Source organism: Ovis canadensis, chromosome 1 (assembly GCF_042477335.2).
Source record: "Ovis canadensis isolate MfBH-ARS-UI-01 breed Bighorn chromosome 1, ARS-UI_OviCan_v2, whole genome shotgun sequence".
Taxonomy (NCBI): domain Eukaryota; kingdom Metazoa; phylum Chordata; class Mammalia; order Artiodactyla; family Bovidae; genus Ovis; species Ovis canadensis.
In genome coordinates, this window is record NC_091245.1 from 89,341,583 (window position 1) to 89,363,164 (window position 21,582).

General features: G+C 41.0%; 1 protein-coding gene across 1 annotated transcript; it reads right to left on the reverse strand.

Annotated features, from left to right (window-relative positions):
* Window positions 1-725: 725 nt before the first annotated feature.
* LOC138445621 (acidic mammalian chitinase-like) lies at window positions 726-14,330 on the reverse strand. The gene is made up of 11 exons (XM_069599618.1): window positions 14,280-14,330; window positions 13,932-13,961; window positions 12,688-12,892; window positions 12,302-12,358; window positions 10,400-10,565; window positions 6,581-6,705; window positions 5,832-5,955; window positions 5,488-5,670; window positions 4,403-4,519; window positions 2,814-2,952; window positions 726-1,242 (listed from the first exon to the last, which is right to left on the reverse strand). Exons 1-11 carry the CDS (start codon window positions 14,302-14,304, stop codon window positions 962-964), a joined length of 1,452 nt encoding a protein of 483 aa, XP_069455719.1. The 5' UTR covers window positions 14,305-14,330; the 3' UTR covers window positions 726-961.
* Between the last annotated feature and the right edge of the window lie 7,252 nt (window positions 14,331-21,582).

Genomic DNA, 21,582 nt, shown 5'->3' on the forward strand with positions numbered 1-21,582 from the left:
TATCACCAGACTACCAAGGTAGTCCCCTACTTAGCCTGATGGCAAGACTTCATGTGTCTGGATAACAAAGAGTGAGATGCTGCTAGTGCCTCAAAAAACTATAGCCTGCTGTACTCTTCAAGGCCATTGCATGGTAAGCGTTAGCTGGTGAACGAGGCACTGGAAGATGAAACCTACTAAATTATGCTGAGAGGCCTCTTTCTTTAGGGGACAAGGTCTTCTGAAGAAAATAGTGAAAGTTCACTGGAAATCAACTTAAAATATTAAGATAATCCTAGATACCTCAATCTAAAAACTTTTACTCCATTTAATCTGATGATTTAAAGATTTTTATTATCATGGTAAAAGTGTTTTTATGACTTGAAATTAGTCAAGATTAACCTTTCTCACCTCTCTCACACACATCCCTTTATTTCCTCCTTTGGATCCATATAAATGCAGCTTTTTTCAGAGGTGGTAATTTAGCATTTGTTATTTTTCTGACACAGGGTCTTGGGCCCTTCTTTGGAGGTGTTGACAAGAGCGAGAGAATTTTTTCACACCGTTGTTTGGTTCACACTCTCAAGGCTTTTGCCCGGGAAGGAAACTCCCTTTTCTAAAACAGTAGTCTGATTTGATAAAAAATAAAATTTTAATTTCAATAAAAATAGCTTCTATTAACCTTCAGAGTCACTTGAAATGCTAAGCTATATATACAAGTACGTAAGAAAAAATACAGACGATTATAAAAAATAAAACATGCAGTGTCATATTTATTTTACATATGGATTTGGTTCAGGGTGTTTATAGGTTTTTTAGGTTATAATGGAGTGAAACCTAATCATAATGCTGCTTTAGTAAGGTAGGGCTTCCAAACTGACAGATAGACTGATATAATACATAGACAACATGGAGTATTGGAAGATGGAATTTGACATGCAGCATGAGAAAACATGAAACAAAGTAGAGTTTTCCCAACATTTTAAATTGAAGGCCAGTTACAACATGTGCAGGTTTGGTCGAACACCAGACCTTGGTTACACTGGAAGTAGAAGGTCCTGCCTCCTGCGCACTGGTAGAACTTGGTGTTGTCCTCAGGATCGCTATAAATGCCATCTGCTTTTCCAGTGCAGAAACCTTCATCTCCTTCACTGCCACCTTCTCCACCACTGCCGCTGTCTCCACCAATATTGGCACAGAAACCTTCACTTCTGGGTATCACTTGTTGATGATACCAAGTCTTGGTGGCTGATGGAGTGCATTCTAAAAGAACAAGAAGATCACTTCAGAGCATCAGCATAAGCTATCTTTGAGCCTAGAACCAACAATTCTAGACTTCCTCCTATTTTGGCTTTGTTCTCCAAGAACTTGAGCCCCATGAGAGTTCCAAGCTGTGGCTGGGAAGACTGTTACAAGCGGACAGATGTCCAAGCAAGGAGGAGGGGAGAACAGGGCCACTGGAATCCTCGCAGTGATCCAGGCAGTCCTTGGCTTCTACTGTCTCCACTCAGGGGGAATGAACACAGCCCTGTAGTGACTGGATCAAGGATTTTATGTGGGAGGCTAACTAACACTTGTGTTAGCAGGGGAGGCTTATCTGCCCATTTTCCTGTCATAAGTAATACACCTGCATTTTTGTCATCTTGTTAACCTTAAGTGCTGTATTTTGATTTTTGTCAACTTGTTATGTTTTGTTTCTTAGGCTTTAGTTTTTGCTTGTTTCCTTTCAACATTGCCCTTTTGCTGTTTTTTTTCTCCCTCTGGCAATTCAGACATTTTATTTTTCATTTTACTCTATTGCTAGAACACACTCCACCACCACAATTTGCTGCCTCTTACTCCCTCACTCTATAGTTTGAACCCATCTTTTTAAAAAAGTAATTGTTGTATATATCTGTTTCTTTAGGCTGTATGAGTCTTTGTTGTTGCGTGTGGGTTTTCTTTAGTTGGGCTGCTCTGTCTTCTCATTGCAGCGGGCTTCTCCTGTTGCAGGGCACAGCTTGCAGAGTGCGTGCGTTTCAGTAGTTGTGGCACATGGGCTTAGTTGCCCTGCAGCATGTGGGATCTTCCCAGACCAGGGATTAAACCCGAGTTCCCTGGATTGGCAGGCAGATTCTTAACCACTGGACGACCAGGGAAGTCCTGAACCCATCTTTTTGTAAATATCTTTTAACAGGTTTTACAGTAAAAACAAACAAACAATGATTCTGTGAATTTCCTGAAAGCAGAGACATAGGGAACCCTATATCTTCCACTTCTTTATCTCTGCCACCACCTTTAGGCCTTCTCCAGAGATGCTTAGCCAAGGAACATACAAAGTCACACACTACTGAGTCAGCAACGTGAGCCTTTATCCCTGTTCTTTCTCAAAACCTACTTCCAACCCTCACCACTAGCAGCCAACGACAATATTTGCCTTTAAGGCAGGTGGGAAGTGGCTAAGCCAGCCTGCCTATTTCTAAGTTAGGATAATGGTGCACAGAACTGAGAGATGCAGTTTACTTTAGAGAAAATGTTAGCACATACATCAGACTCACTTTGAAGGTATCTGATTCTTCCTCCCAGACAAAGTTTTCCTGAGAAGAAAAGCCCATCTCTGAAGTATAAGGCATATTCAAAACCTTACCCACATAGCTACTGAACTTAGACTGGCCTCTTTGACTGAAGAATGCATTTCTAAAAAGCTTTTTCCTATGAACCTGTGCCTTTTTCACATGTGCGGGTCTAGATGCTCTGTGGCTGCCTCAAGCACTCTGGTCCCTCTGCAGTTGCCATTCTTGCAGCTTGACCTGCATCATCTTTAGAACAGTGTGGCGAACTCAGTAGTGACCCACCTGAGGACAGGCCCAGGAGTGACTGCAGCTTGCGTATGAGTGGATATTTGCCCTCATTGCAGAAGGAGCCTAAGAAGTCATCCAGGTCGATGGCCCAAACCATGGCCCCACCAAAATTGTTCTCCTTAAGAAAGTCAACCTGTGGATGAAGAGAGCACTTGGCAACCGAAATCAGATGGCATTTACACAACAAACTGGAGTACAGGGAGACAAGGTGATATTAGGGAGAAAAATGCAAGTGGGTTGAAACCCTGTCGATATTTCTTTTATGAACGAATGTGATATGCACTTTGTGAATTCAAGGTTTGATGGGCTATCTCAGCTCCATTCTTGTTTTCTTTCTCCAGTTAATAAATTCTTCCTGCTGCTGCTGCTAAGTCACTTCAGTCATGTCTGACTCTGTACGACCCCATAGACGGCAGCCCACCAGGCTCCCTCATCCCTGGGATTCCCCAGGCAAGAACACTGGAGTGGGTTGCCATTTCCTTCTCCAATGCATGAAAATGAAAAGTGAAAGTGAAGTTGCTCAGTCATGTCTGACTCTTAGCAACCCCATGGACTGCAGCCTACCAGGCTCCTCTGTCCATGGGATTTTCCAGGCAAGAGTACTGGAATGGAGTGTCATTGCCTTCTCCGTATAAATTCTTAGGTATATATATATACACATATAGTATATTAATAGTATTAATTAATATAATTGTATATTATAGTATATTAATAGTATATTAAATTAGCTATATATGTATATAATAGCTAATTTAATATACTGTTAAACTGATACTAGTATTCTAGGCTAAGCTACATTTCATCTTAGTGTTCATTACTTGCTTAATCTTTACAGGAACTACTAGGTTGATCTTTTTCTTTCACAGGTTTGTGGGAACTCATCCTGTCTTTGGGGGCTTGAGGACCAGGTATAGCTGACACCAAAGTCTAGATTCTTAACCATTGCACCATATAGCTCTTTTTCTCCTCCATTTTGACCGCCTTCTCCTGACCAGGATTCAATAAAGAGGCACTGACGGAGCAGTGTTATGGAAAGAGCCTAGACTCTGAGCCAGACAACATGTTCAGTTACTGCCTTTGCATTTTCCAGCTATGAAACCTTGGATTAGTCGCAGCATCTATGAACCTCAGTGTACACATTTGTAAACTGGAGAGGCTATTTGTTGCTTCATTGGATTGTGTAGAATCAAGTCAGGTAATGGTTGTAAAGCATTTAGGTAAAAATGTAAAGGATATTTTCATTATTGTCCATGAAAATGTTGGTCTTAAGCCTGGCTTATATAATCATTTCATGGAAGTTAGTATAGATTAATTCTGAACAAAAATTGGGAAAATAAATTTTAACCACATTAGAATATTATACTATATGTTAGTGTATAGTAGTATATGCTGTACACTGGATCATTAAATCTATATTTAATCATATCATTTGCTCTGTCTTGAGGGAAAGGTAAATCACAATGAGGTTGATTTATTCCACTTTGTACATATTTATAACTTTGAAGCCACAGATCTTAGTAAAATGGCTTCATGATGAACTTAGGATTTGAAGCTAAAATTGCATTTTTTTACACTGCTCATACCTTACATTTGTAGCTCTTAATATTGTCATAGCCAACCCACTCAGTGTCTTTATAAGCATATGGAACTTTTTGGTCTTCAATCCAGCCATTTGTGGCTTCACTTAGGAATGTGCAGATCTATGAAGCGAAGGAAGAAGGCAATGTTGAGCATGTCACAGATTATGTCATGTATTGCACGAGGAAGGATGGGAAAAATAGTAAGAAATGGAAGAGCGATGGGAAAAGTGGCATTGTGAAATACCTACATTAATTTCACACATTTCTTTAGAAAGTAACTTTGTATCATAAAACAAAGATACAATTTCTATGAAACCAGGTTCAAAGAAGTGAAATTCCAATTCTATAACCACAGTTTAGTTGAGAAATGGTAAGCATGACCATGAGTGCTAAGGTCATTCTTCCAAAAACACTTGAGTCTCTGGCAAAAACTGCTAACTATTCTATCAGTCTGAATTTTTAACACAAGATTTGAGTAGTTGTTGTTTAGTCACTTAGTCATGTCTGACTCTTTGCAACCCCATGGCTTGCAGTGTGTGAGCCTCCTCTGTCCTCCACTATCTCCTGGAGTCTGCTCAAATTCCTATCCATTTAGTCAGTGAGGCTGTCTAACCATCACATCCTCTCCAGCCCTCTTCTCATTTTGTCTTCAATCTTACCCATCATCAGGGTCTTTTCCAATAAGCCGGCTCTTCACATCAGGTGGCCCAAGTATTAGAGCTTCAGATTGGAGTAAACGCAATCAAATCAGATTTGAAAGAAGATCCAATTATTTGCCATCCCTGAGCTAAATTATTGAAATCCTTCTCCATCTATTTACATGGATGTAATAGAATTCAGTATAGTTTTGAACTATAGAAAAGATGGTCCCATATACTTCTAAACCCAAAAGGAAATTCACATTGATTTTTTTTTTTTTCAAGTAAAAAGTGTTCTTCAGCCATCAACCTGCCTTTCCACAGGCTATATGCTCAGAGCTATGAGCTGGCAGGGTATAGGATCTCAAGAACATAAGGATAGCAAGATGACTTGGAGAGTGGAAGAATTTTCCCCAGGGCATTTTAGCCTGAATTAGCCATGGTGGTTACCTCATAGTAAGCCCAGAAGCCAGCCTCAAGTGTGTAAGGACCAGATGACCCTGCTCCAGAGACTGGGGCACAGACTGAGGTGTCAGAAGTGCTGAGCCGGAAGGTCCTCCCATAGGTGGGGAACCCCATGATGAGCTTCTCTGAAGGGACCCCATTGTCTCTCCAGTACTTCATGGCATATTCCTGCAGAAGCAACACAGACATTATTCCTCACCAGTGTTTGTCCCACATGATGAAAAACATCTAGCTATTTGTCCCACAAAGAGAAAGCCTTCAAACAACCAACACTCCTAATCTCGTCCCTGTCTTTCTTTTGCATATGACTGGGGGGTTTTCTTTCTTACACAGTTGAAATAACGCATTTTGCCTTGATCCTTGGATCCTACGTGCAGAGCACTGTTGTGTCCTGTACATGGGTCCCAGCCACCATGGAAGTCATAGGTCATCACACTTATGAAATCAAGAAGCCTAGAACAAGAGAATTTGAATATCATGACACAGGAGCATTTTTTAATAGACAATTTAAGAGCAAGAAATGATAGCTGTGGAAATTCATGATGTCAAGTAGATATCCATATGATCCCATTAATGTGGCTTCCTAGGTGTCTCCTGGTTATCTTCTGCGACTCCCATGAGGCTAGACAGAAAGTCTCCTTTACTTCCTTGAAAGATTAAGGGCAAACCCAGAGCAGAAGATAAGGAAATATAGTTGTTAAAGTATGTGTCTCAGAAACACATGTCTCTAGGATTATGGGAACTTCAGGTGGAAAGCTCTCCTATTGTTTCGTCAGTAATAGCTTTCTCGATTTTACAGCTTTTCAAAAGAAACTGTCAGTGAGAACTGCTGTTACATATAAAGATTTTCCAAGATCTTAAATCTTATTTCTCTTTCCCCTAAAGCCTACCATAGTGACAATATAAAGGGGTCACCACCTTATCCCAGAACCACTAAATATTCAAACATTTTTGGCAATTGATGGTACCAACCTTCTCAACATTATGTTTACATAACTACTGGGAATGCTTTCTACTAAAATGTTTAAGGAATCTCTGCTCTGGGATGTGGAGGCCCTGGGAGGCTCATCACACTCACTTTCCAATCTCTGCAATTTCATATCCTGTATCAATGGTCTCTTTGCCAGCCGACACAGCTGCTGTGATCAGCAGTCTGGGTTTTCCTGTTTCTTCAGCCTCTTCTTCAAAAGCCTGTATCATTTCCTGGAGAGAGAAAAGAGGGTGGATTTTAGTGGTTGTGTTCATTATCTATTCCCTATTGTGAATACCTCTTGAGATGGTTTCCAGCCTATAACAATTTCCTATTTCTGAAAATAGCTCCTGAAATTTAGGGATAGAGTCTGGTAAGGTATAACTTGGAATAAATTGATGCAAACATGGAGTCCTTGAATCTAAGTCTCATTTAATGACAATTCTACAGAAAAAGCTCAGGAATTCCTGGCAGAGGGTCTAGGAGCTGTCCTCTCTATTGTGACTTCACCATCCCTCTTAAAGCTCTATTCTCAGCATTTGTGTATAGCAAGGCTAATGTCTTTCCTGCCTCTAGGCCTTTGCAAATGCTGTTACCACATCCTTAGAAAATTCTTCCCATCCTTTGTATTCCTGATTCTTTTTACTTTATATTGCTGCTCAAATGTCACTTTCCTGGGAAGACTCCCCTGAGCATCTAATTTTGCTGTTATCATTGCTCTTACCACGATTGACATTTATTTATTTATTAGCTCCATATTCTCCACTATGCTGTAATCCCAAGAGCAGGAATCAGGTTTACCTTGCTCCCTGCTCTGTATCCAGTGAGTCTCGATCACTGAAAGCACACAACACTTGTTGAATGAATGACATAGTGAAATTCCTTCTTCCTGATTCAAAACTTTATTTGAAAAGAAGATTCAAGATGGAAGTATAGGAAGACTCTGAACTGACTCCTTTCATGGACACAGCAAACTACAACTATATAAAAAAAAAATTCCCCTGAAAAGGACCTGAAAACCAGATGAATAGTATTCTCAACAAAGGGTAAAAAGACAGCATTGAGATGGGTAGAAGAAACAGATACATAGTCATTCCAAGGGAAAACCACACTCCAGCCACAGTGATCCACAGTTGAAAGTGTAACAAAGGTACAGTTACCTGAAATTAACATGACATTGTAAATCAACTATACTCCAATAAATCTTTATTAAAAAACAAAGATACTTATTTTCCCTAAGGAATGAAAGTTTCAATTTCCACATCATGCAAACCATCCCAAAGCTGCTTCTCAGGAGATAAAAGCATCCCCCCTCCCCCCCAAAAGAGAAGTTTGAAAACCAGTATGAAATATTCTCAGGAAAACTATAGAACTACAGGGGAAAGAAAGCTCATTTTTAAAGGGCCCAGTTTCACTTGATCAAAAACCTACATAAAATCACCAGATTGAAAAGTATATGGAAGATAGATGAAAGAGCCCCACTCACTAATCCTGACGCAGCTGCTAGAGAGTAAGGAACAGTGGGATGATCCCTAGGAACTGTGACCCTAGTAGGAGCCATTTTTGCCATCTCAAGCCACCTTACTAATAAAGGCACTGGTGGCATCACATTGGAAATCTCCATCTAACCTGTGGGTGCACATGGCCAAGAGTCCTGCCTACCCCTGTGCCTCAGCAGTGCCTCACAGTTAGCCAGGAAATAACCTTGCTGGGCACTGGCGGGTAGGGGCCCCCTGCAGTTCTGAGGTGCAGCCCTATCTCCCAGCACCTGGCATCCACTGAAAACAGACCCTGCAGCCATTAGAGGGGCAGCCCTGCCCACAAGCCCCCAGAAGCCACCGCGGATGAGTCTCACAGCCATTTTGGGGCCAGCTCACCCACTAGTTACTGGCAGCCACCATGGCATTTCAAGACCTAGTGCTGACCACCAGCATTCAGCAGCCGCTGTGGTGAGACCCCAGAGGCATCCTGCAGGGCCAGCCCTGCATACCGGTGTGCTGTCATCGTAGCTGTGACCCTGCCAAAACAGGAGAACATACACAGCCCACAGAGGGCACATGGCTTGTGCACATTGCTCAGGTGGCCAGGTAGGATAGTGTGCCTGAACCCCACAGGATATCTCCCACATAAAGCCACTCATCAAGACTGGGAGATGTAGCTGCTTTATCTAATGCATCAAAACAAACACAGAAAATTAGGGAAAAAATGAGGAGACATGTTCTAGTCAAGAGAAGAAGACAAAATCTCAGAAAAAGAATGAAATGAAATGGAGATAACTAATCTACCTGAGAAAGAGTTCAACAAAATGATCATAAAGATACTGAACTTAGGAGGAGAAGGGAAGAACACAATGACATCATCAACAAACAGCTAGAAAATATTTTTTAAAAACACAAAAACTAAACAGAAGATATAACTGAACTGCAAAATACCCTATATGTGTTCAACAACAGATTGGAATAGGTAGAAAAATCAGTGAGCCAAAAGACAAAGTAATGGAACTCACTGACACAGAGCAGCAGGTTGAACAAAGAATTTTAAAAAGTGAAGATACTTTAAGGAGACTTTGGTACAATATCAAGTAGAACAGCATTCCCATTATACAGTCCCAGAAGTAGAAGAGAAAGGGACATAAAATTATTTGAAGAAATAGCAACTGAAGACTTCCTAATCTGGGGAAGGAAATAGACATCCAAGTCCAAGATGCTTAGAGTTCAAAATTAAATGAACCCAAAGAGACATGCTCCAAGACACATTGTAATACAAATGGTAAAATTTAATGAAAAAAGAAAGAATCTGCTGCTTTAAGGAAAGCAGAAAGGGAAAAATAATTTTGTTACTTAAAAGTGAAATCCCATAAGGCTATCATTAGATTTTTCTGCAGAAACCTTACAGGCCAGTAGGAAGAGGCATAACGTATTCTTACATATTCTTAGGCTACAAAGAAAGAAGGGATGAGCACTAAGTTCTGGGAGGAGGGTATTAGTTTCTCTTCCTATATATGAGATGACAGGGCTTCCCAGGTGGCGCTAGTGTTAAAAAAAAAAAAAAAAAAACCCACCTGCCAATGGAGAAGACACAACAGACACGAGTTCAATCCCTGGATCAGGAAGATCCCCTGGAGAAGGAAATAGTAACCTACTCCAGTATTCTTGCCTGCAGAATCCCATGGACAGAAGAGCCTGGCAAATAGCAGTCCATAGGGTCTCAGAGTCAGACACAACTGAAGTGACTTAGCATACACATACACACACACACACATATATATATACACATATGTTTGTCCTAAAAGTTCATTTGGATCTTTCCATAAGATGTTATAGGAATTCTACTCAGCCTTAATAAACAGTGAAATCCTGCCATTTGCAACCACATGGATAGAGGTAAGGGTATTTTGCTAAGTGAAATGAGTGAGAGGGAGAAAAACAAATACCATATTATATTAATCATATGTGGAATCTGAGGAGAAAAAAAAACAACCCAGCAAACAAATAAAATAAAACAAAAGCAAATTCATAGATACAGAGAGTGAATTGGTAGTTACCAGAGAGGAAGGGAGTGGGGGGTGGACAAACAGATAAAAGACATCAGCTTCATGATGATGGCTAATAACTGGATTTGTGGTTGTGATCACTTGGCAATGTACACAGATGTTGAACTATAATGCTGTGTTACCAGAAACATATAATAAAAAAAGAATTTCTTCATTGGATTCCTTCAGTTACCTATATCCTCCCAGTAAATTCTCTTTTGACTTAAGCTACCCACAGAGTCTGTTTCTATTGCTTACAACTCCCAAACACCTTCATAAGTGTGCTTCTGAGGACAGCAGCCTTTGCTATCCCTGGGAAACGCAACTCTCACAGACAGTCCATGAAGGCACTGGCCTCTCCACGAAAAGACAGAGAACTAGTGCTTCATTCCCACCTTAATCAGGATGGTAAATCGCTGTTTGTCCTCAGCTGGGCTTCCCCTGGACCCCGGATATTCAATATCCAAGTCAATGCCGTCAAACTCATGTTGACGAAGGAAGTCAATGACGGAACAGATGAAGATTTTTCGGTTGGCAGCTGAGGAGACCATGGTGGTGAATCTAGGCAGACAGTTTGTCTATATTAACGTCACTGATCCCTAAATCATCCTTAAACCCTTGAATATCAATTTCATTATGCATTTTATAATAACTTCTGTTGGATTTTTACAGCTAAGTGAATTCAAATTGTTAATGGTAATTAGTAGAAAATGTTATAATTAAATTTTTATTTTATTCAGTATACCCAATGAATAATATTTTTCTGTTTATAGGATCAGTGGTATATGTGCATTTTACTTATTAGTGAGATCTTTCAGGGGCAGTGGTTTAGCCACCACAGTTCTTTGATCCTAAGATGTTTATTTTTCTATTTACTGTTTCCAAAATTAAGATGTGACTTATAAAATGTGAATGCATTTAATGAAGCACTTCTGACCCCCAATATATGAATATATTGTGAGTCTTGCATTTGAAGGTGACTTAATATCTAGAAAAATTAGTGCCTCTGCCATAGTCAGCAATTTTATAGTCTATTAATACATATTCAAACCCTCTTGGTTAGTTCCTGATTATAAAAAGCCTGTGGTAAACGCTTTGTAAACTGGATCACAACCTCCTTAATTCATCTTCTTTTTGTTTTTCTTTTTGTTTTTAGTTCTGGTATTCAATGGCTGTACTTTTTTTAAATCAAAAAAAATTGACTAGCACAAACTAGGTAATCTAAAAAGTCAAGAGTAGAGATATTGTCTGGAGTTTGGGGGAATTGACCTGCAAAGATTTTCTTATTTAAGTGATTTGTGAGGAAGATAAGAAAAAATTCTACTGGCAGAGTGGACTTGAGGTTAAAAAAAGAAAAGAAAAGAAATATTGGTCAAATGCTATATGCGAGAATTAACTTGTTACCTCATAGGTAACTGCCAGAAGTTTCACTTGGCTATTAGAGTGAGAATAAAAACACTCATTACATTTTGCTCCAACATTTTAAGCATGACTGGCTACCTTGGGAAAACTGTGGAGGGAAGAAGAGAGGGTCAAGTTACTTTTCATGTCAAATAACTTTGTGCTGTCTAATTTTAAAATAATTATGGGAAGACATTGGGCTTCCCAGGTGGTGCTAGTTGTAAAGAACCCGCCTACCAGTGCAGGAGACATGAGGCATGGGTTTGATCCTGGGTCAGGAAGATGCCCTGAAAAAGGGCATGGCAACCCACTCCAGTATTCTTGCCTGGAGAATCCCATGGACAAAAGAGCCTGGCAGGCTGCAGTTCATAAGGTCACAAAGAGTGGGACATGACTGAAGTGACTTAGCACACACAGCACATGGGAAGACATCAACTTCATAATTTAAAAAGTTGTTTACCACTGACTTAGACAACTTTCAACATACAAGTCAAGTCTAACCTCATCATCTCTTTTTTCTAACTCAGAGTCAAAAAGCCTGTGAGGTTACAAATCCTTTCTCTCTACTTCCCCAGAGAAGAGCCTATGACTCAGCCCAGGGCTCATGGTCTTATGGCAGCCCAGGTGCTTCTCTGTCACCAAGCTGGTCTGTCTCACTCACCATTCTCTACTGTCTTTTGAGTGTTTCCCCATCATTTCCCCCATTCTACTGCTATTTCTCCAGGTCTGCTGCAGTCAGCCCTTTCCATCCATGGACAATTTCTTCTTAAGAGCTGGCCTCTTTCCCCCTGGAACATTCATTTTCACCTCCCCACTGGTATCTTATTTCCCCACTCCAGCTTGAGGGTTTCTTTCTTTTGCCTCCACTCTCATTTTCTGGCCACGGAAAGACTTACTTCTGAGTGCCAAAGTTCCAGCCACCAACTGCCAGTAAAGTGACCAGATCTTTGTTGCTGCAGAAAGAAACCAAGAGGCACATTTAAGTGAAAGCTCTGTGAGCTTTAGGATACATATATTGCAGAAAACAACTCTTCTATCCCCATTCTTGAGTCTCTGAGAAATGGGCAACAGCCAAGTACAAGCTCTAAAGTTCCCATGGCAAGTGCTCCTCCCATCTGCCCACATAAGTCTTTACATCATACGTTACCACATACCCATCAGAAATCTGCAAAGGACTGCCTTTCAGAATCTTATGAAATTTGGGGATGAACTGGGGACAGAACTTGGGCTCTCCACTCTCCCTCACTGATTCCCATTCACTTTGGATTCAATTCCTACTGACCGTTCTTTCAGGGCTTGGAACTCAGGATACAGGACATCAATGTCATTCCATTCATAGGGAGCAATCTTGTTGTCATTCATGGTGGCAAAAGCGTATATCAGATGTGTGCACAGACATGGGTCCACATCCTTGGGGAAGAACTTGGCTGGTTCTGGTCGATACTGAGACCAGTTGGTAAAGTAGCACACTAGCTTATAGGCTGAACCTGCAAGAGAAAGCGGCGGTCATTGTGGTGCAGGGCTCCACTGTCTGTGTCACTTGCTGATGAGCTCCTCAAGGGGAAGGGGTCACATGGCAGATACCTGGTAGATACTGCAGTACCCTTTTCCCTTGCTTATGGAAGACCTGGCTAAGCAGTCATGACACTTTTGTCAACAGGTCTAAGCTTATTTCTTGACCCAGAAAGTCTGAAATCATTTCAAGTCTACACATAAAATAAAATAAATTTGCCATCATAGCAGCAAGTGGTAAGGTTAATGATGCTCCTTGCATAATTCATAATTTCAAAGATTACTCAAGTTCATTACCAATAAAACAAATATCTTTTGTAGATGGCATATGATGTGACTGATATTTTATTGAGAGGCTTTATGCAAATTGGTTTGCTTAAATTTTAATTCCAATACAGCCTAATGGGGGAAACATTCTCGTTTTCAGGTGAGACTCAGGACTACTCAAGGCTGAAAGTTTAAGATGAATTCCAATTCATTCATCCATTTATTCCACAAATACTGATTGTGCCTACACTACTTCCAGGCAGTCTTGCTCCAAAGCTCATGCTCTTCCCAGTCTCCTGAGTCCCCATATCTGGATTTTAGTCATGTTCACATCCACAGCCAATGCCTAGTTATTAGAAATAATGTGAAGATATTTGAGAGGAAAAAAGACAAAACAAAGAAGAGTATAAACTACAAAGGTAATAAATACTTACCAGTCTTGGCATCAGAATATAGGTTTAAGTCCTGATTCTGAACAATCAAGGACAAATCACTTCTGCCCTCTCTGCTTTAGTTTTCCCATCTATAAAGTGAATTATTCTGGATTAGGTGAGCTATAGGCCCCCTCTCATTGCTGGCTTTCTGAGATCAACCGAAACAGCCTGGGAGCTAGCTCAAGTCTCAACATCACGAAACAGGTCCTAGGGCTGACATCATGAAAGGAGGAGGAAATTCAGAGTCAGAAGCAAGGAAGGAAAGAAGAGTAACTATCAGGAAAATTGGAGTGTGGCTAGGAGGTTGTGTTACCTAGTTGTACCTGCAGCAGAACAGCCAAGCCTGAAACAAACAAAGAAACAAAACTCAGAAACAAGGCATCCTTAGATGGGCTTCCCAGTTAGGACCCGGTGCTACCCAGGAGACTTTCAAAATGTCTGAAAGTCATTCTGAGTTTTTGGATTTATCAGTGGTATTTTCCAGGACCCCATTTCATCATTCTCAGGCCTGGATCCCAAGTTCCTCTACACAGAGGCCAAGGCATGGGGGAATAACTCATGTAGAAGCTTGACTGAAACAGAAGCCCACCCTCCTCTGCATTCCCAGGGACACCCCATGACATGTGGGAAGGAAGAAGAGCAGAAAGAGTGGGAGACTCACAGACCCAGAGCAGCATCCTCCCCATCGTGCCTACACGCTGGCCATCTGGGCAGCCTCTGGGCTCAGTCTTATATAAGACTTTTATCACTGCAGGAAAAGCACCGCTGCCACCTCCTGGCACAGGTGCCCAAGGTTGTCACATTCATACCTCCACCCATCTCAGATTCATAGAAATGTAAGGGGGAGAGAGTCCCAGGACTATTCCCTCGCCAGCCCAGGCCTGGCTATTCTGACAGAACCCGTTACAGTTGGAGGACTTAGCTCAGCACTGAGGCCAAATCTATGAAAACCCAGGGAAGGAATGAAGGGCACGGTTCTGAAGTCAGGGTCCCAAGCCAGAAAAAACCATGGGGGTTAGTTGTGATATTGAGCAGCTTTCATGTAAGGAATGTAATTTTCCTCCTACAGGACCAGCCCTTATCTTAAGGCCAATGGCCAGGATTCTGGAATGGACCTGAAGGGAAGGGGCAGGATCAGCCTCATCTTCTCCCCCTTGTCTCCTGGGGATTTTACAGCCACAGTTCTGGGGGAAGGATAGAGGCAGACAGAGGATGCTGCAGATGCCAGCTTTCCTCCCATACTGGGATGGGGAGAGGGCATCAGCTGTCAGATAAACATGAATCTTGTCTCTCTGCCCCCTTGTCCTCATTCTGGGTGGAGTGGTGGCATCAGGGTGTAAGGAACATTTTTGATCTGATTGTTTTATAAATTGAGTTAGAGATCTCATCTGGACAAGCCGAAGCTACAAAAAGTTTGTAAATCTCAACTCTAGAACAACTAAAAAGCCATGGATACAACTGGGCTCTAAACAATGTACTGAATCAACCCATTTAAATGATTGACTTTCTAACGGATATTTTTATAATATATCAACAGCATAGTAGGACAGTAAGGGATAAAAAATGGAATAATCCTGAAAAGAGTAGAACAAATGTAGCTAGCATAACTTTATCTCAGTTCCTACTGATTTTCATCTCTGAAAAAAACCAAAAACACAAGCATGTAAATAAAAATGACACCAATTAAAAAGAGGTGGTGCAGGAAGATGAATAGAGAAAAGAGAACCCAACAAGAGATGGGAGAGTAAGACAAGCACTGGAAGAAAACTAGCCTTTCTTTTAGGACCATGCTTCTAGCATCAGTGAAGATAGAAATGCTGCCATAGTCAATCGAGATAAGAGAATTAGAAGCAGACATATGTGTGCATGGAAATTTGAAATGATGAAAGAAGAATAGAAAAGCGTAGAGCTCTGTGTAAAGACTACTTCATGCCTATCAGATCCAGAGAGAAAAGAAATCAGGTAAGAATAAGGTTCCATCTCCAGTTATAGAGGGACATCTCTGATAGCTCAGTTGAAAAAGAATCCACCTGCAATGCAGGGGACCCCAGTTCGATTCCTGGGTTGGGAAGATTGCTGGAGAAGGGATAGGCTACCCACTCCAATATTCTTGGGCTCCTCTTGTGGCTCAACTGGTAAAGAATTCACCTGCAGTGTGGGAGACCTGGGTTTGATCCCTGGTTTGGGAAGATCCCCTGGAGAAGGGAACAGCTACCCACTCCAGTATTCTGGCCTAGAGAATTCCATGAGCTGTATAGTCCATGGGGTCACAAAGAGTCCGACATGACTGAGTGACCTTCACTTTGTGCTTCCCTAGTAGCTAAGATGGTAAAGCATCCACCTATAATGTAGGGATCCATTTGATCCCTGGGTAGCGAAGATTCCCTGGAGAAGGAAATGGCAACCCACTTCATTATTCTTGCCTGGAGAATTCCATGGACAGGGGAGCCTGGTGGGCTACAGTCCATGGGGTTGCAAAGAGTTGGACACAACTGAGCAACTAACACACACCAATTACAGACTCACCTGTGAGGAGAATAAGCTTCGCCATGGTTGCTGTCAGTATTGGTCTTGCAGAGCTTGCCTTTTATGCCATCTGACTATCAGGTCGTTGTAAAGGATATCTTCCAAGCGGAGAGCAGCTAACTCAGATGTGTATATAGCTAATCAGTAAGTCAACAGATCTCCTCCCCTACAAACATCACTCATGGACCTCCAACCCGCACTCTACCACCTCCTCTGCTTAATAAGGACAAAACATCTCCTAACGAGGTAGCAGAGACCATCACCATGAAAAGTACCAGCTTAATAGGGTTTTTTTTTTTTTGGCCGTTCTCAGGGCTGACAGGCATCCATTTAAACATTATGATTAGATTCTTATGCTGTGGACATTTAGTGCCTGGCATCAAAGCATGTATTTATTGAAAAGTAAACACTAAAAATCCTTGGAAGGTATTAGCTGTTCTTAGACCTTTCTTCTTTGTAGAATTAGTCTTATGTAACTTACGCAATCAGTGCCTAAGAAAAGTCCATCTTTAGGTGCTACTTGATGAACCTTCTACACCTGTTCTTTGGAATGTATGTGCGCAGGTGCTCAGTCATGTCCTACTCTTTGTGACCCCATGGACTATAGCCCTCTGTCTATGGGATTTCCCAGGCAAGAACGCTGGAGTACTGGAGTGGATTGCCATTTCCTCCTTCAGGGAGGAAACCCAAGGAATGAACCCACATCTCCATGTCTCCTGCACTAGCAGGCAGATTCTTTACCACTGAGCCACCCAATGTGAGACAACCTTAGTCATGATTATACAGTAATTTTATCTAAAAACATATGGTTCCCAAAATGTACCCTCTGAAGGTCAGTAAGAACTCTCTAATCCACAGTTCCAAATTATATCTAGAAAAAGTTTAAAAATATTTTGTGCTGCAGACAGATAGAGACGATGGTGAGGCTACTGAGGTCTCTCTTAATAGAAGTATTTGCAACTTGACCATTGATGGAACTTTTTGTTTAAAATTTATTCCAGTTCAGCTTCCTAAACATTATGCACTACTATTATCCTATTAAAAATCTCTGCCTCAGCCAAAATGGCCTGTTCATTGTCCCCAACATGTTTTGCATGCCTTTGCTCACACTGTCTCTCCATACTTTGCCTGTGATGTCTTCTCCTTCTCCTCACTGCCTACCCCAGTATTACAGTTCTTCAAGGCCCAGCTCGGATCCTCTCTTGGAAGCTCAATGATCTCTCCTTCCTCTGAAACACTTATGTCCTCAAGTACATACTGTACTTGCTTCCAAGATGCTGTCTTGTGACAGTACCTGGAAAGCAGTTGGTGGACATATGAGTGCCCATCATGGGATGTCGGCACCTTAGCAGACTTATTGTAGATATAGACTGATTTTTATTTTTATCACATTTAGGAACTAAATAATTGTATCCATTCTCCCAGTGATGATTCGGTCCTGGATATCTGGTTCTGACTAATAGGGCCGGAGAAAGTCTGGTAGAAGTGCTGCCAGGGAGGATTTCAGTTGTAAAAATAGTAATATCAGCAAACACTATAAGCACCTACTATACACCAGAGATCATTCTGGTGTTTATATAATTAAAGAATTTATTTTTTACAAATGACTGAAACCAGCTCTGAGCTTCCCAGGTGGCCCAGTGATAAAGAATCCACCTGCCAGTGCAGGAGATGCAGGTTTGATCCCTGGGTTGTGAAGATCCCCTGGAGAAGGAAATCCAGTGTATTTGCCTTGGAATTCCCATGGACATAGGAGCCTGAAGGGCTACAGTCCATGGGGTCGCAAAAGAGTAAGACATGACTTAGCTACTAAAACAAACAAACAACAACAACAAAAATACAACTCTAACAAGCACAAAAGAGTATATTGGGAGAATATGAAGAAGCTCACAGAATCAAAGATAAGAAAGTAGAACCTGCCCCTGATGTGACAGAAATCACATTTCTTAGGGAAGCAATGTATGAGGAGAACTGAGGACCAATAAGCTCCAGTTTTACTTTTCATTCATGCATCAGTCCACACAAGAATCCAAGTCCTGGGAGAAATAGTCTGATTGTGAAGCTCTGAGTCTGAACCAGTCCCTCACTTAGGGAAAGGACAGGGCACTTGGATTTAAATTTCCATCCAGATTGGCCACAAAATGAAATTCTAAAAGAATGGAGGGTAAATACTGAATGACTGAAAAACAATCAGAGGGCTCTACTTCATTATTTTTTTAGCCTATAAAAGGGATTATTACTGTCGCTTCAACTTTGTAGACGAGAAAGTTGATCAAACAAATCTTAAGCACCAGATCCGGGATTCAGTGCCAAGGTTAGAGGTGTCCACAACAGAAATATCCTAATATTTACACTGCATTGCTTCCTCATATTAAGTGGTCCCAGGCTGAACTGGGAAAGGCATTTCTATGCAGTGCCCAGGAGAATACGGTTGGGACAAAGAGCCAGAACTGTGCCAAATCAAAGTTAAGTCAAAGATATGTAAAAACAAGCAGTAAGACCACTAGTCCCAGATTTATCCTATTAATATTTGGACCTAACTTAGTGAGATATTTTCTGCTGAATTTGGTTCTCCTGGCCCTGTATAACGACCTGCACATAAAACATCCCCTCTTAATAACTACCTAGGATATCCACTGAGTCCCTGTCAAACTTGCCTTCCATCTGAACACTTCCATGCTAAAAAGAATTACCATCATCATAAGATTTGAGAATAATAAATATTGAGAACTGTTGGCATTGTCTATTTTCTCATACTGTCCAACTTTTTTCAATAAACCCGTACTATTTTTAGTCTATCTCAATTTTATAATACATGAGTTTAGGTATACATTTCAAAGAAAAATAATAAAGTGAAACCCCTGTCCCAGCACCCGGGCTTTTTTTTCAGGGTTTTTTTTTTTTTTTTCTTTTTTGGCTGTGCTGGGTCTTTCCTGTGGAGTGCGAGTTTGTAGTTGTGATGCAAGGGGGCTTAGTTGCCTCATGGCATGTGGAATCTTAGTTCCCTGACCAGGGATCGAACCTGCATCCCCTCCATTGGAAGCCAAATTCTTTACCACTGGACCATGAGGGAACTCTGCCAAAACCCAGTTTGAAGGAGATAATATTATCTTTGAAAATTATCTTATAATGTCCTTCCCCAATTAGATGCTTCTCACTTCCCTGGAGTAAGCAACTATCCTGAAGTTTGTGCCAACCATTTCTTTGCTTTACTTATAATTTTATACATAATATGTATCCATAAACAATACATTAAATAGTTTATAATAAATTATTTAAATGTGTTTCTTATTTAGTTATAATATATTCATTCATTTTTTGTATAAGTGAAATAATACAATATATATTCGTCTTTTTCTTGTTTTTAGCTCAGTATTAAGAGATTCATTCATATTTTTGAGATTCATTCAAGTCGTTACAAGTAGAAACTATTTACTTTTCACAGCTGTATGCTATTTCATTATATGAATATGCTGTGATTTTTTTTATCCTTTCTGTCTAGAAAAACATGTGTTTTTTTTTTTTTTCCCAGGTTCCCTCCTTACATGCTGCTGTAAGCATTCCTCTACCCAACTCTGGGTGCATTTTCAGATTTCTTGTGTGTCCGCCTGGGAGTGGGATTGCTGAGTGAAACAGCACACGCATCTTAAACTTTACTGCTTAGCTAAGCACTTTTGAACTGTGGTGTTGGAGAAGACTCTTTAGAGTACCTTGGACTGCAAGGAGATCCAACCAGTCCATTCTGAAGGAGATCAGCCCTGGGATTTCTTAGGAAGGAATGATGCTAAAGCTGAAACTCCAGTACTTTGGCCACCTCATGCGAAGAGTTGACTCATTGGAAAAGACTCTGATGCTGGGAGGGATTGGGGGCAGGAGGAGAAGGGGACGACAGAGGATGAGATGGCTGGATGGAATCACTCACTTGATGGACGTGAGTCTGAGTGAACTCCGGGAGTTGGTGATGGACAGGAAGGCCTGGCGTGCTGTGATTCATGGGGTCGCAAAGAGTCGGACACGACTGAGTGACTGAACTGAACTGAACTGAAGCACTTCTTTTCCAAAGCAGTTGTATCAGTTTGCTCTATTAACAGCAATTAGGGAGGCGAGTCAGACTTCATTGTTTCTTTATTGTTCCTATAAACAGAAGGGGAAACTGAGAATGAGAATTTACTGAAGTCACACAGTAAAATACATAGCCAGAACTCAAGCTCGGAGCTTCTGACTCCTAGTTCTGTGTTTTTATTTACTTGTTCGTTTATCACTTTGCTGAATTCAATATTGTTACTAATGCAGCCTAAGACTGTTATCTCTTGCAGCAAATTTACCACAGTTTTGCTTCATATTGAGCCTAGATATGAAATGGACTCAAGTAACATCTTTCTCCTGTGTACTTGGAAAATTGATTTTTTGTAGCCCTATGCAAAATTTTATTAGATACAGCACTGTGTTTTGTGCCATTTGTTTATAGCCCATATCTCCTGCTAATAGGTAAGTTCCTTGGAGGCAGATACTATTTTATTCATCTCTATATCTCTAGCACAGTCCTTGGTCTTTCAAGGTATTAACCAACTAATGTATAATGACTTCAATTTAATGTAAGTGAAATACAGGAGCTGATGATTATCTATTTAATTTTGTCTCATCTCTTGGACCATTGTTCCATCTTATTAATATCTTCTAGATAACTACTAGAAGATATTACTTCTACTAGAAGATACTACTGCCATACATCACATTAAGTTAACTCTTCTGCATTTTATCATCCAAAGACGAGACTACAGATAAAGGTGAGGAGCATTATGATGCTGACTCCATAGAAAGGTGACTTTTTTGAATCAGGACAAATAATGGCCACAGAGTCCTGGATGCCTAAGAATGATTGGGTGAATCTTCTGCAGGGTGCAAGTCTCATTTGCCTGAGGCCAATAGAGGAAGGTGTTCATTCACAAGGAAGAACCCCTGGTGGGCTCATTACATAGAGCAGAAATTGTCATGTATATCCAGAATCAACCCATCAATGACTATTTTCCTTACTGATGGCATAAATGAATTATAGGGAGCTGAATAAAGCCATCATCGGGGGATGCAGTACAAAGCTCAGGAAATAACTCACTAATGACTATAACATTGGTCCCATGTCAGTTCCAATGACCAGGTGGCCAGTACTATCCCAGAAGGAAGAACATTTCTCCTTCATGCACTATTAGGCCTTAGGACCCAGGATCCTTAAGTGACACTCAGTTAAACTGTAAGGGTGTAGGTGGTGTAACTCAGTAGAATATTTTACAAGACTAGGAGGACCCTGGTAGGCTGCAGTCCATGGGGTCGCTAAGAGTTGGGCACGACTGAGTGACTTCACTTTTGCTTTTCACTTTCATGCATTGGAGAAGGAAATAGCAACCCACTCCAGTGTTCCTGCCTGGAGAATCCCTGGGATG

What these genes read in the sequence shown, in the direction of transcription:
- LOC138445621 (XM_069599618.1), bottom strand. Translation starts at nt 14,304, where the DNA reads ATGGGGAGGATGCTGCTCTGGGTCT. An exon ending in TTCCAAGCCCTGAAAGAACG is followed by an intron (nt 12,359 to 12,687) that starts GTCAGTAGGAAT and finishes TTCTTTCTGCAG; the next exon opens with CAACAAAGATCTGGTCACTT. An exon ending in GAAATTGCAGAGATTGGAAA is followed by an intron (nt 5,956 to 6,580) that starts GTGAGTGTGATG and finishes CTCTTGTTCTAG; the next exon opens with GCTTCTTGATTTCATAAGTG.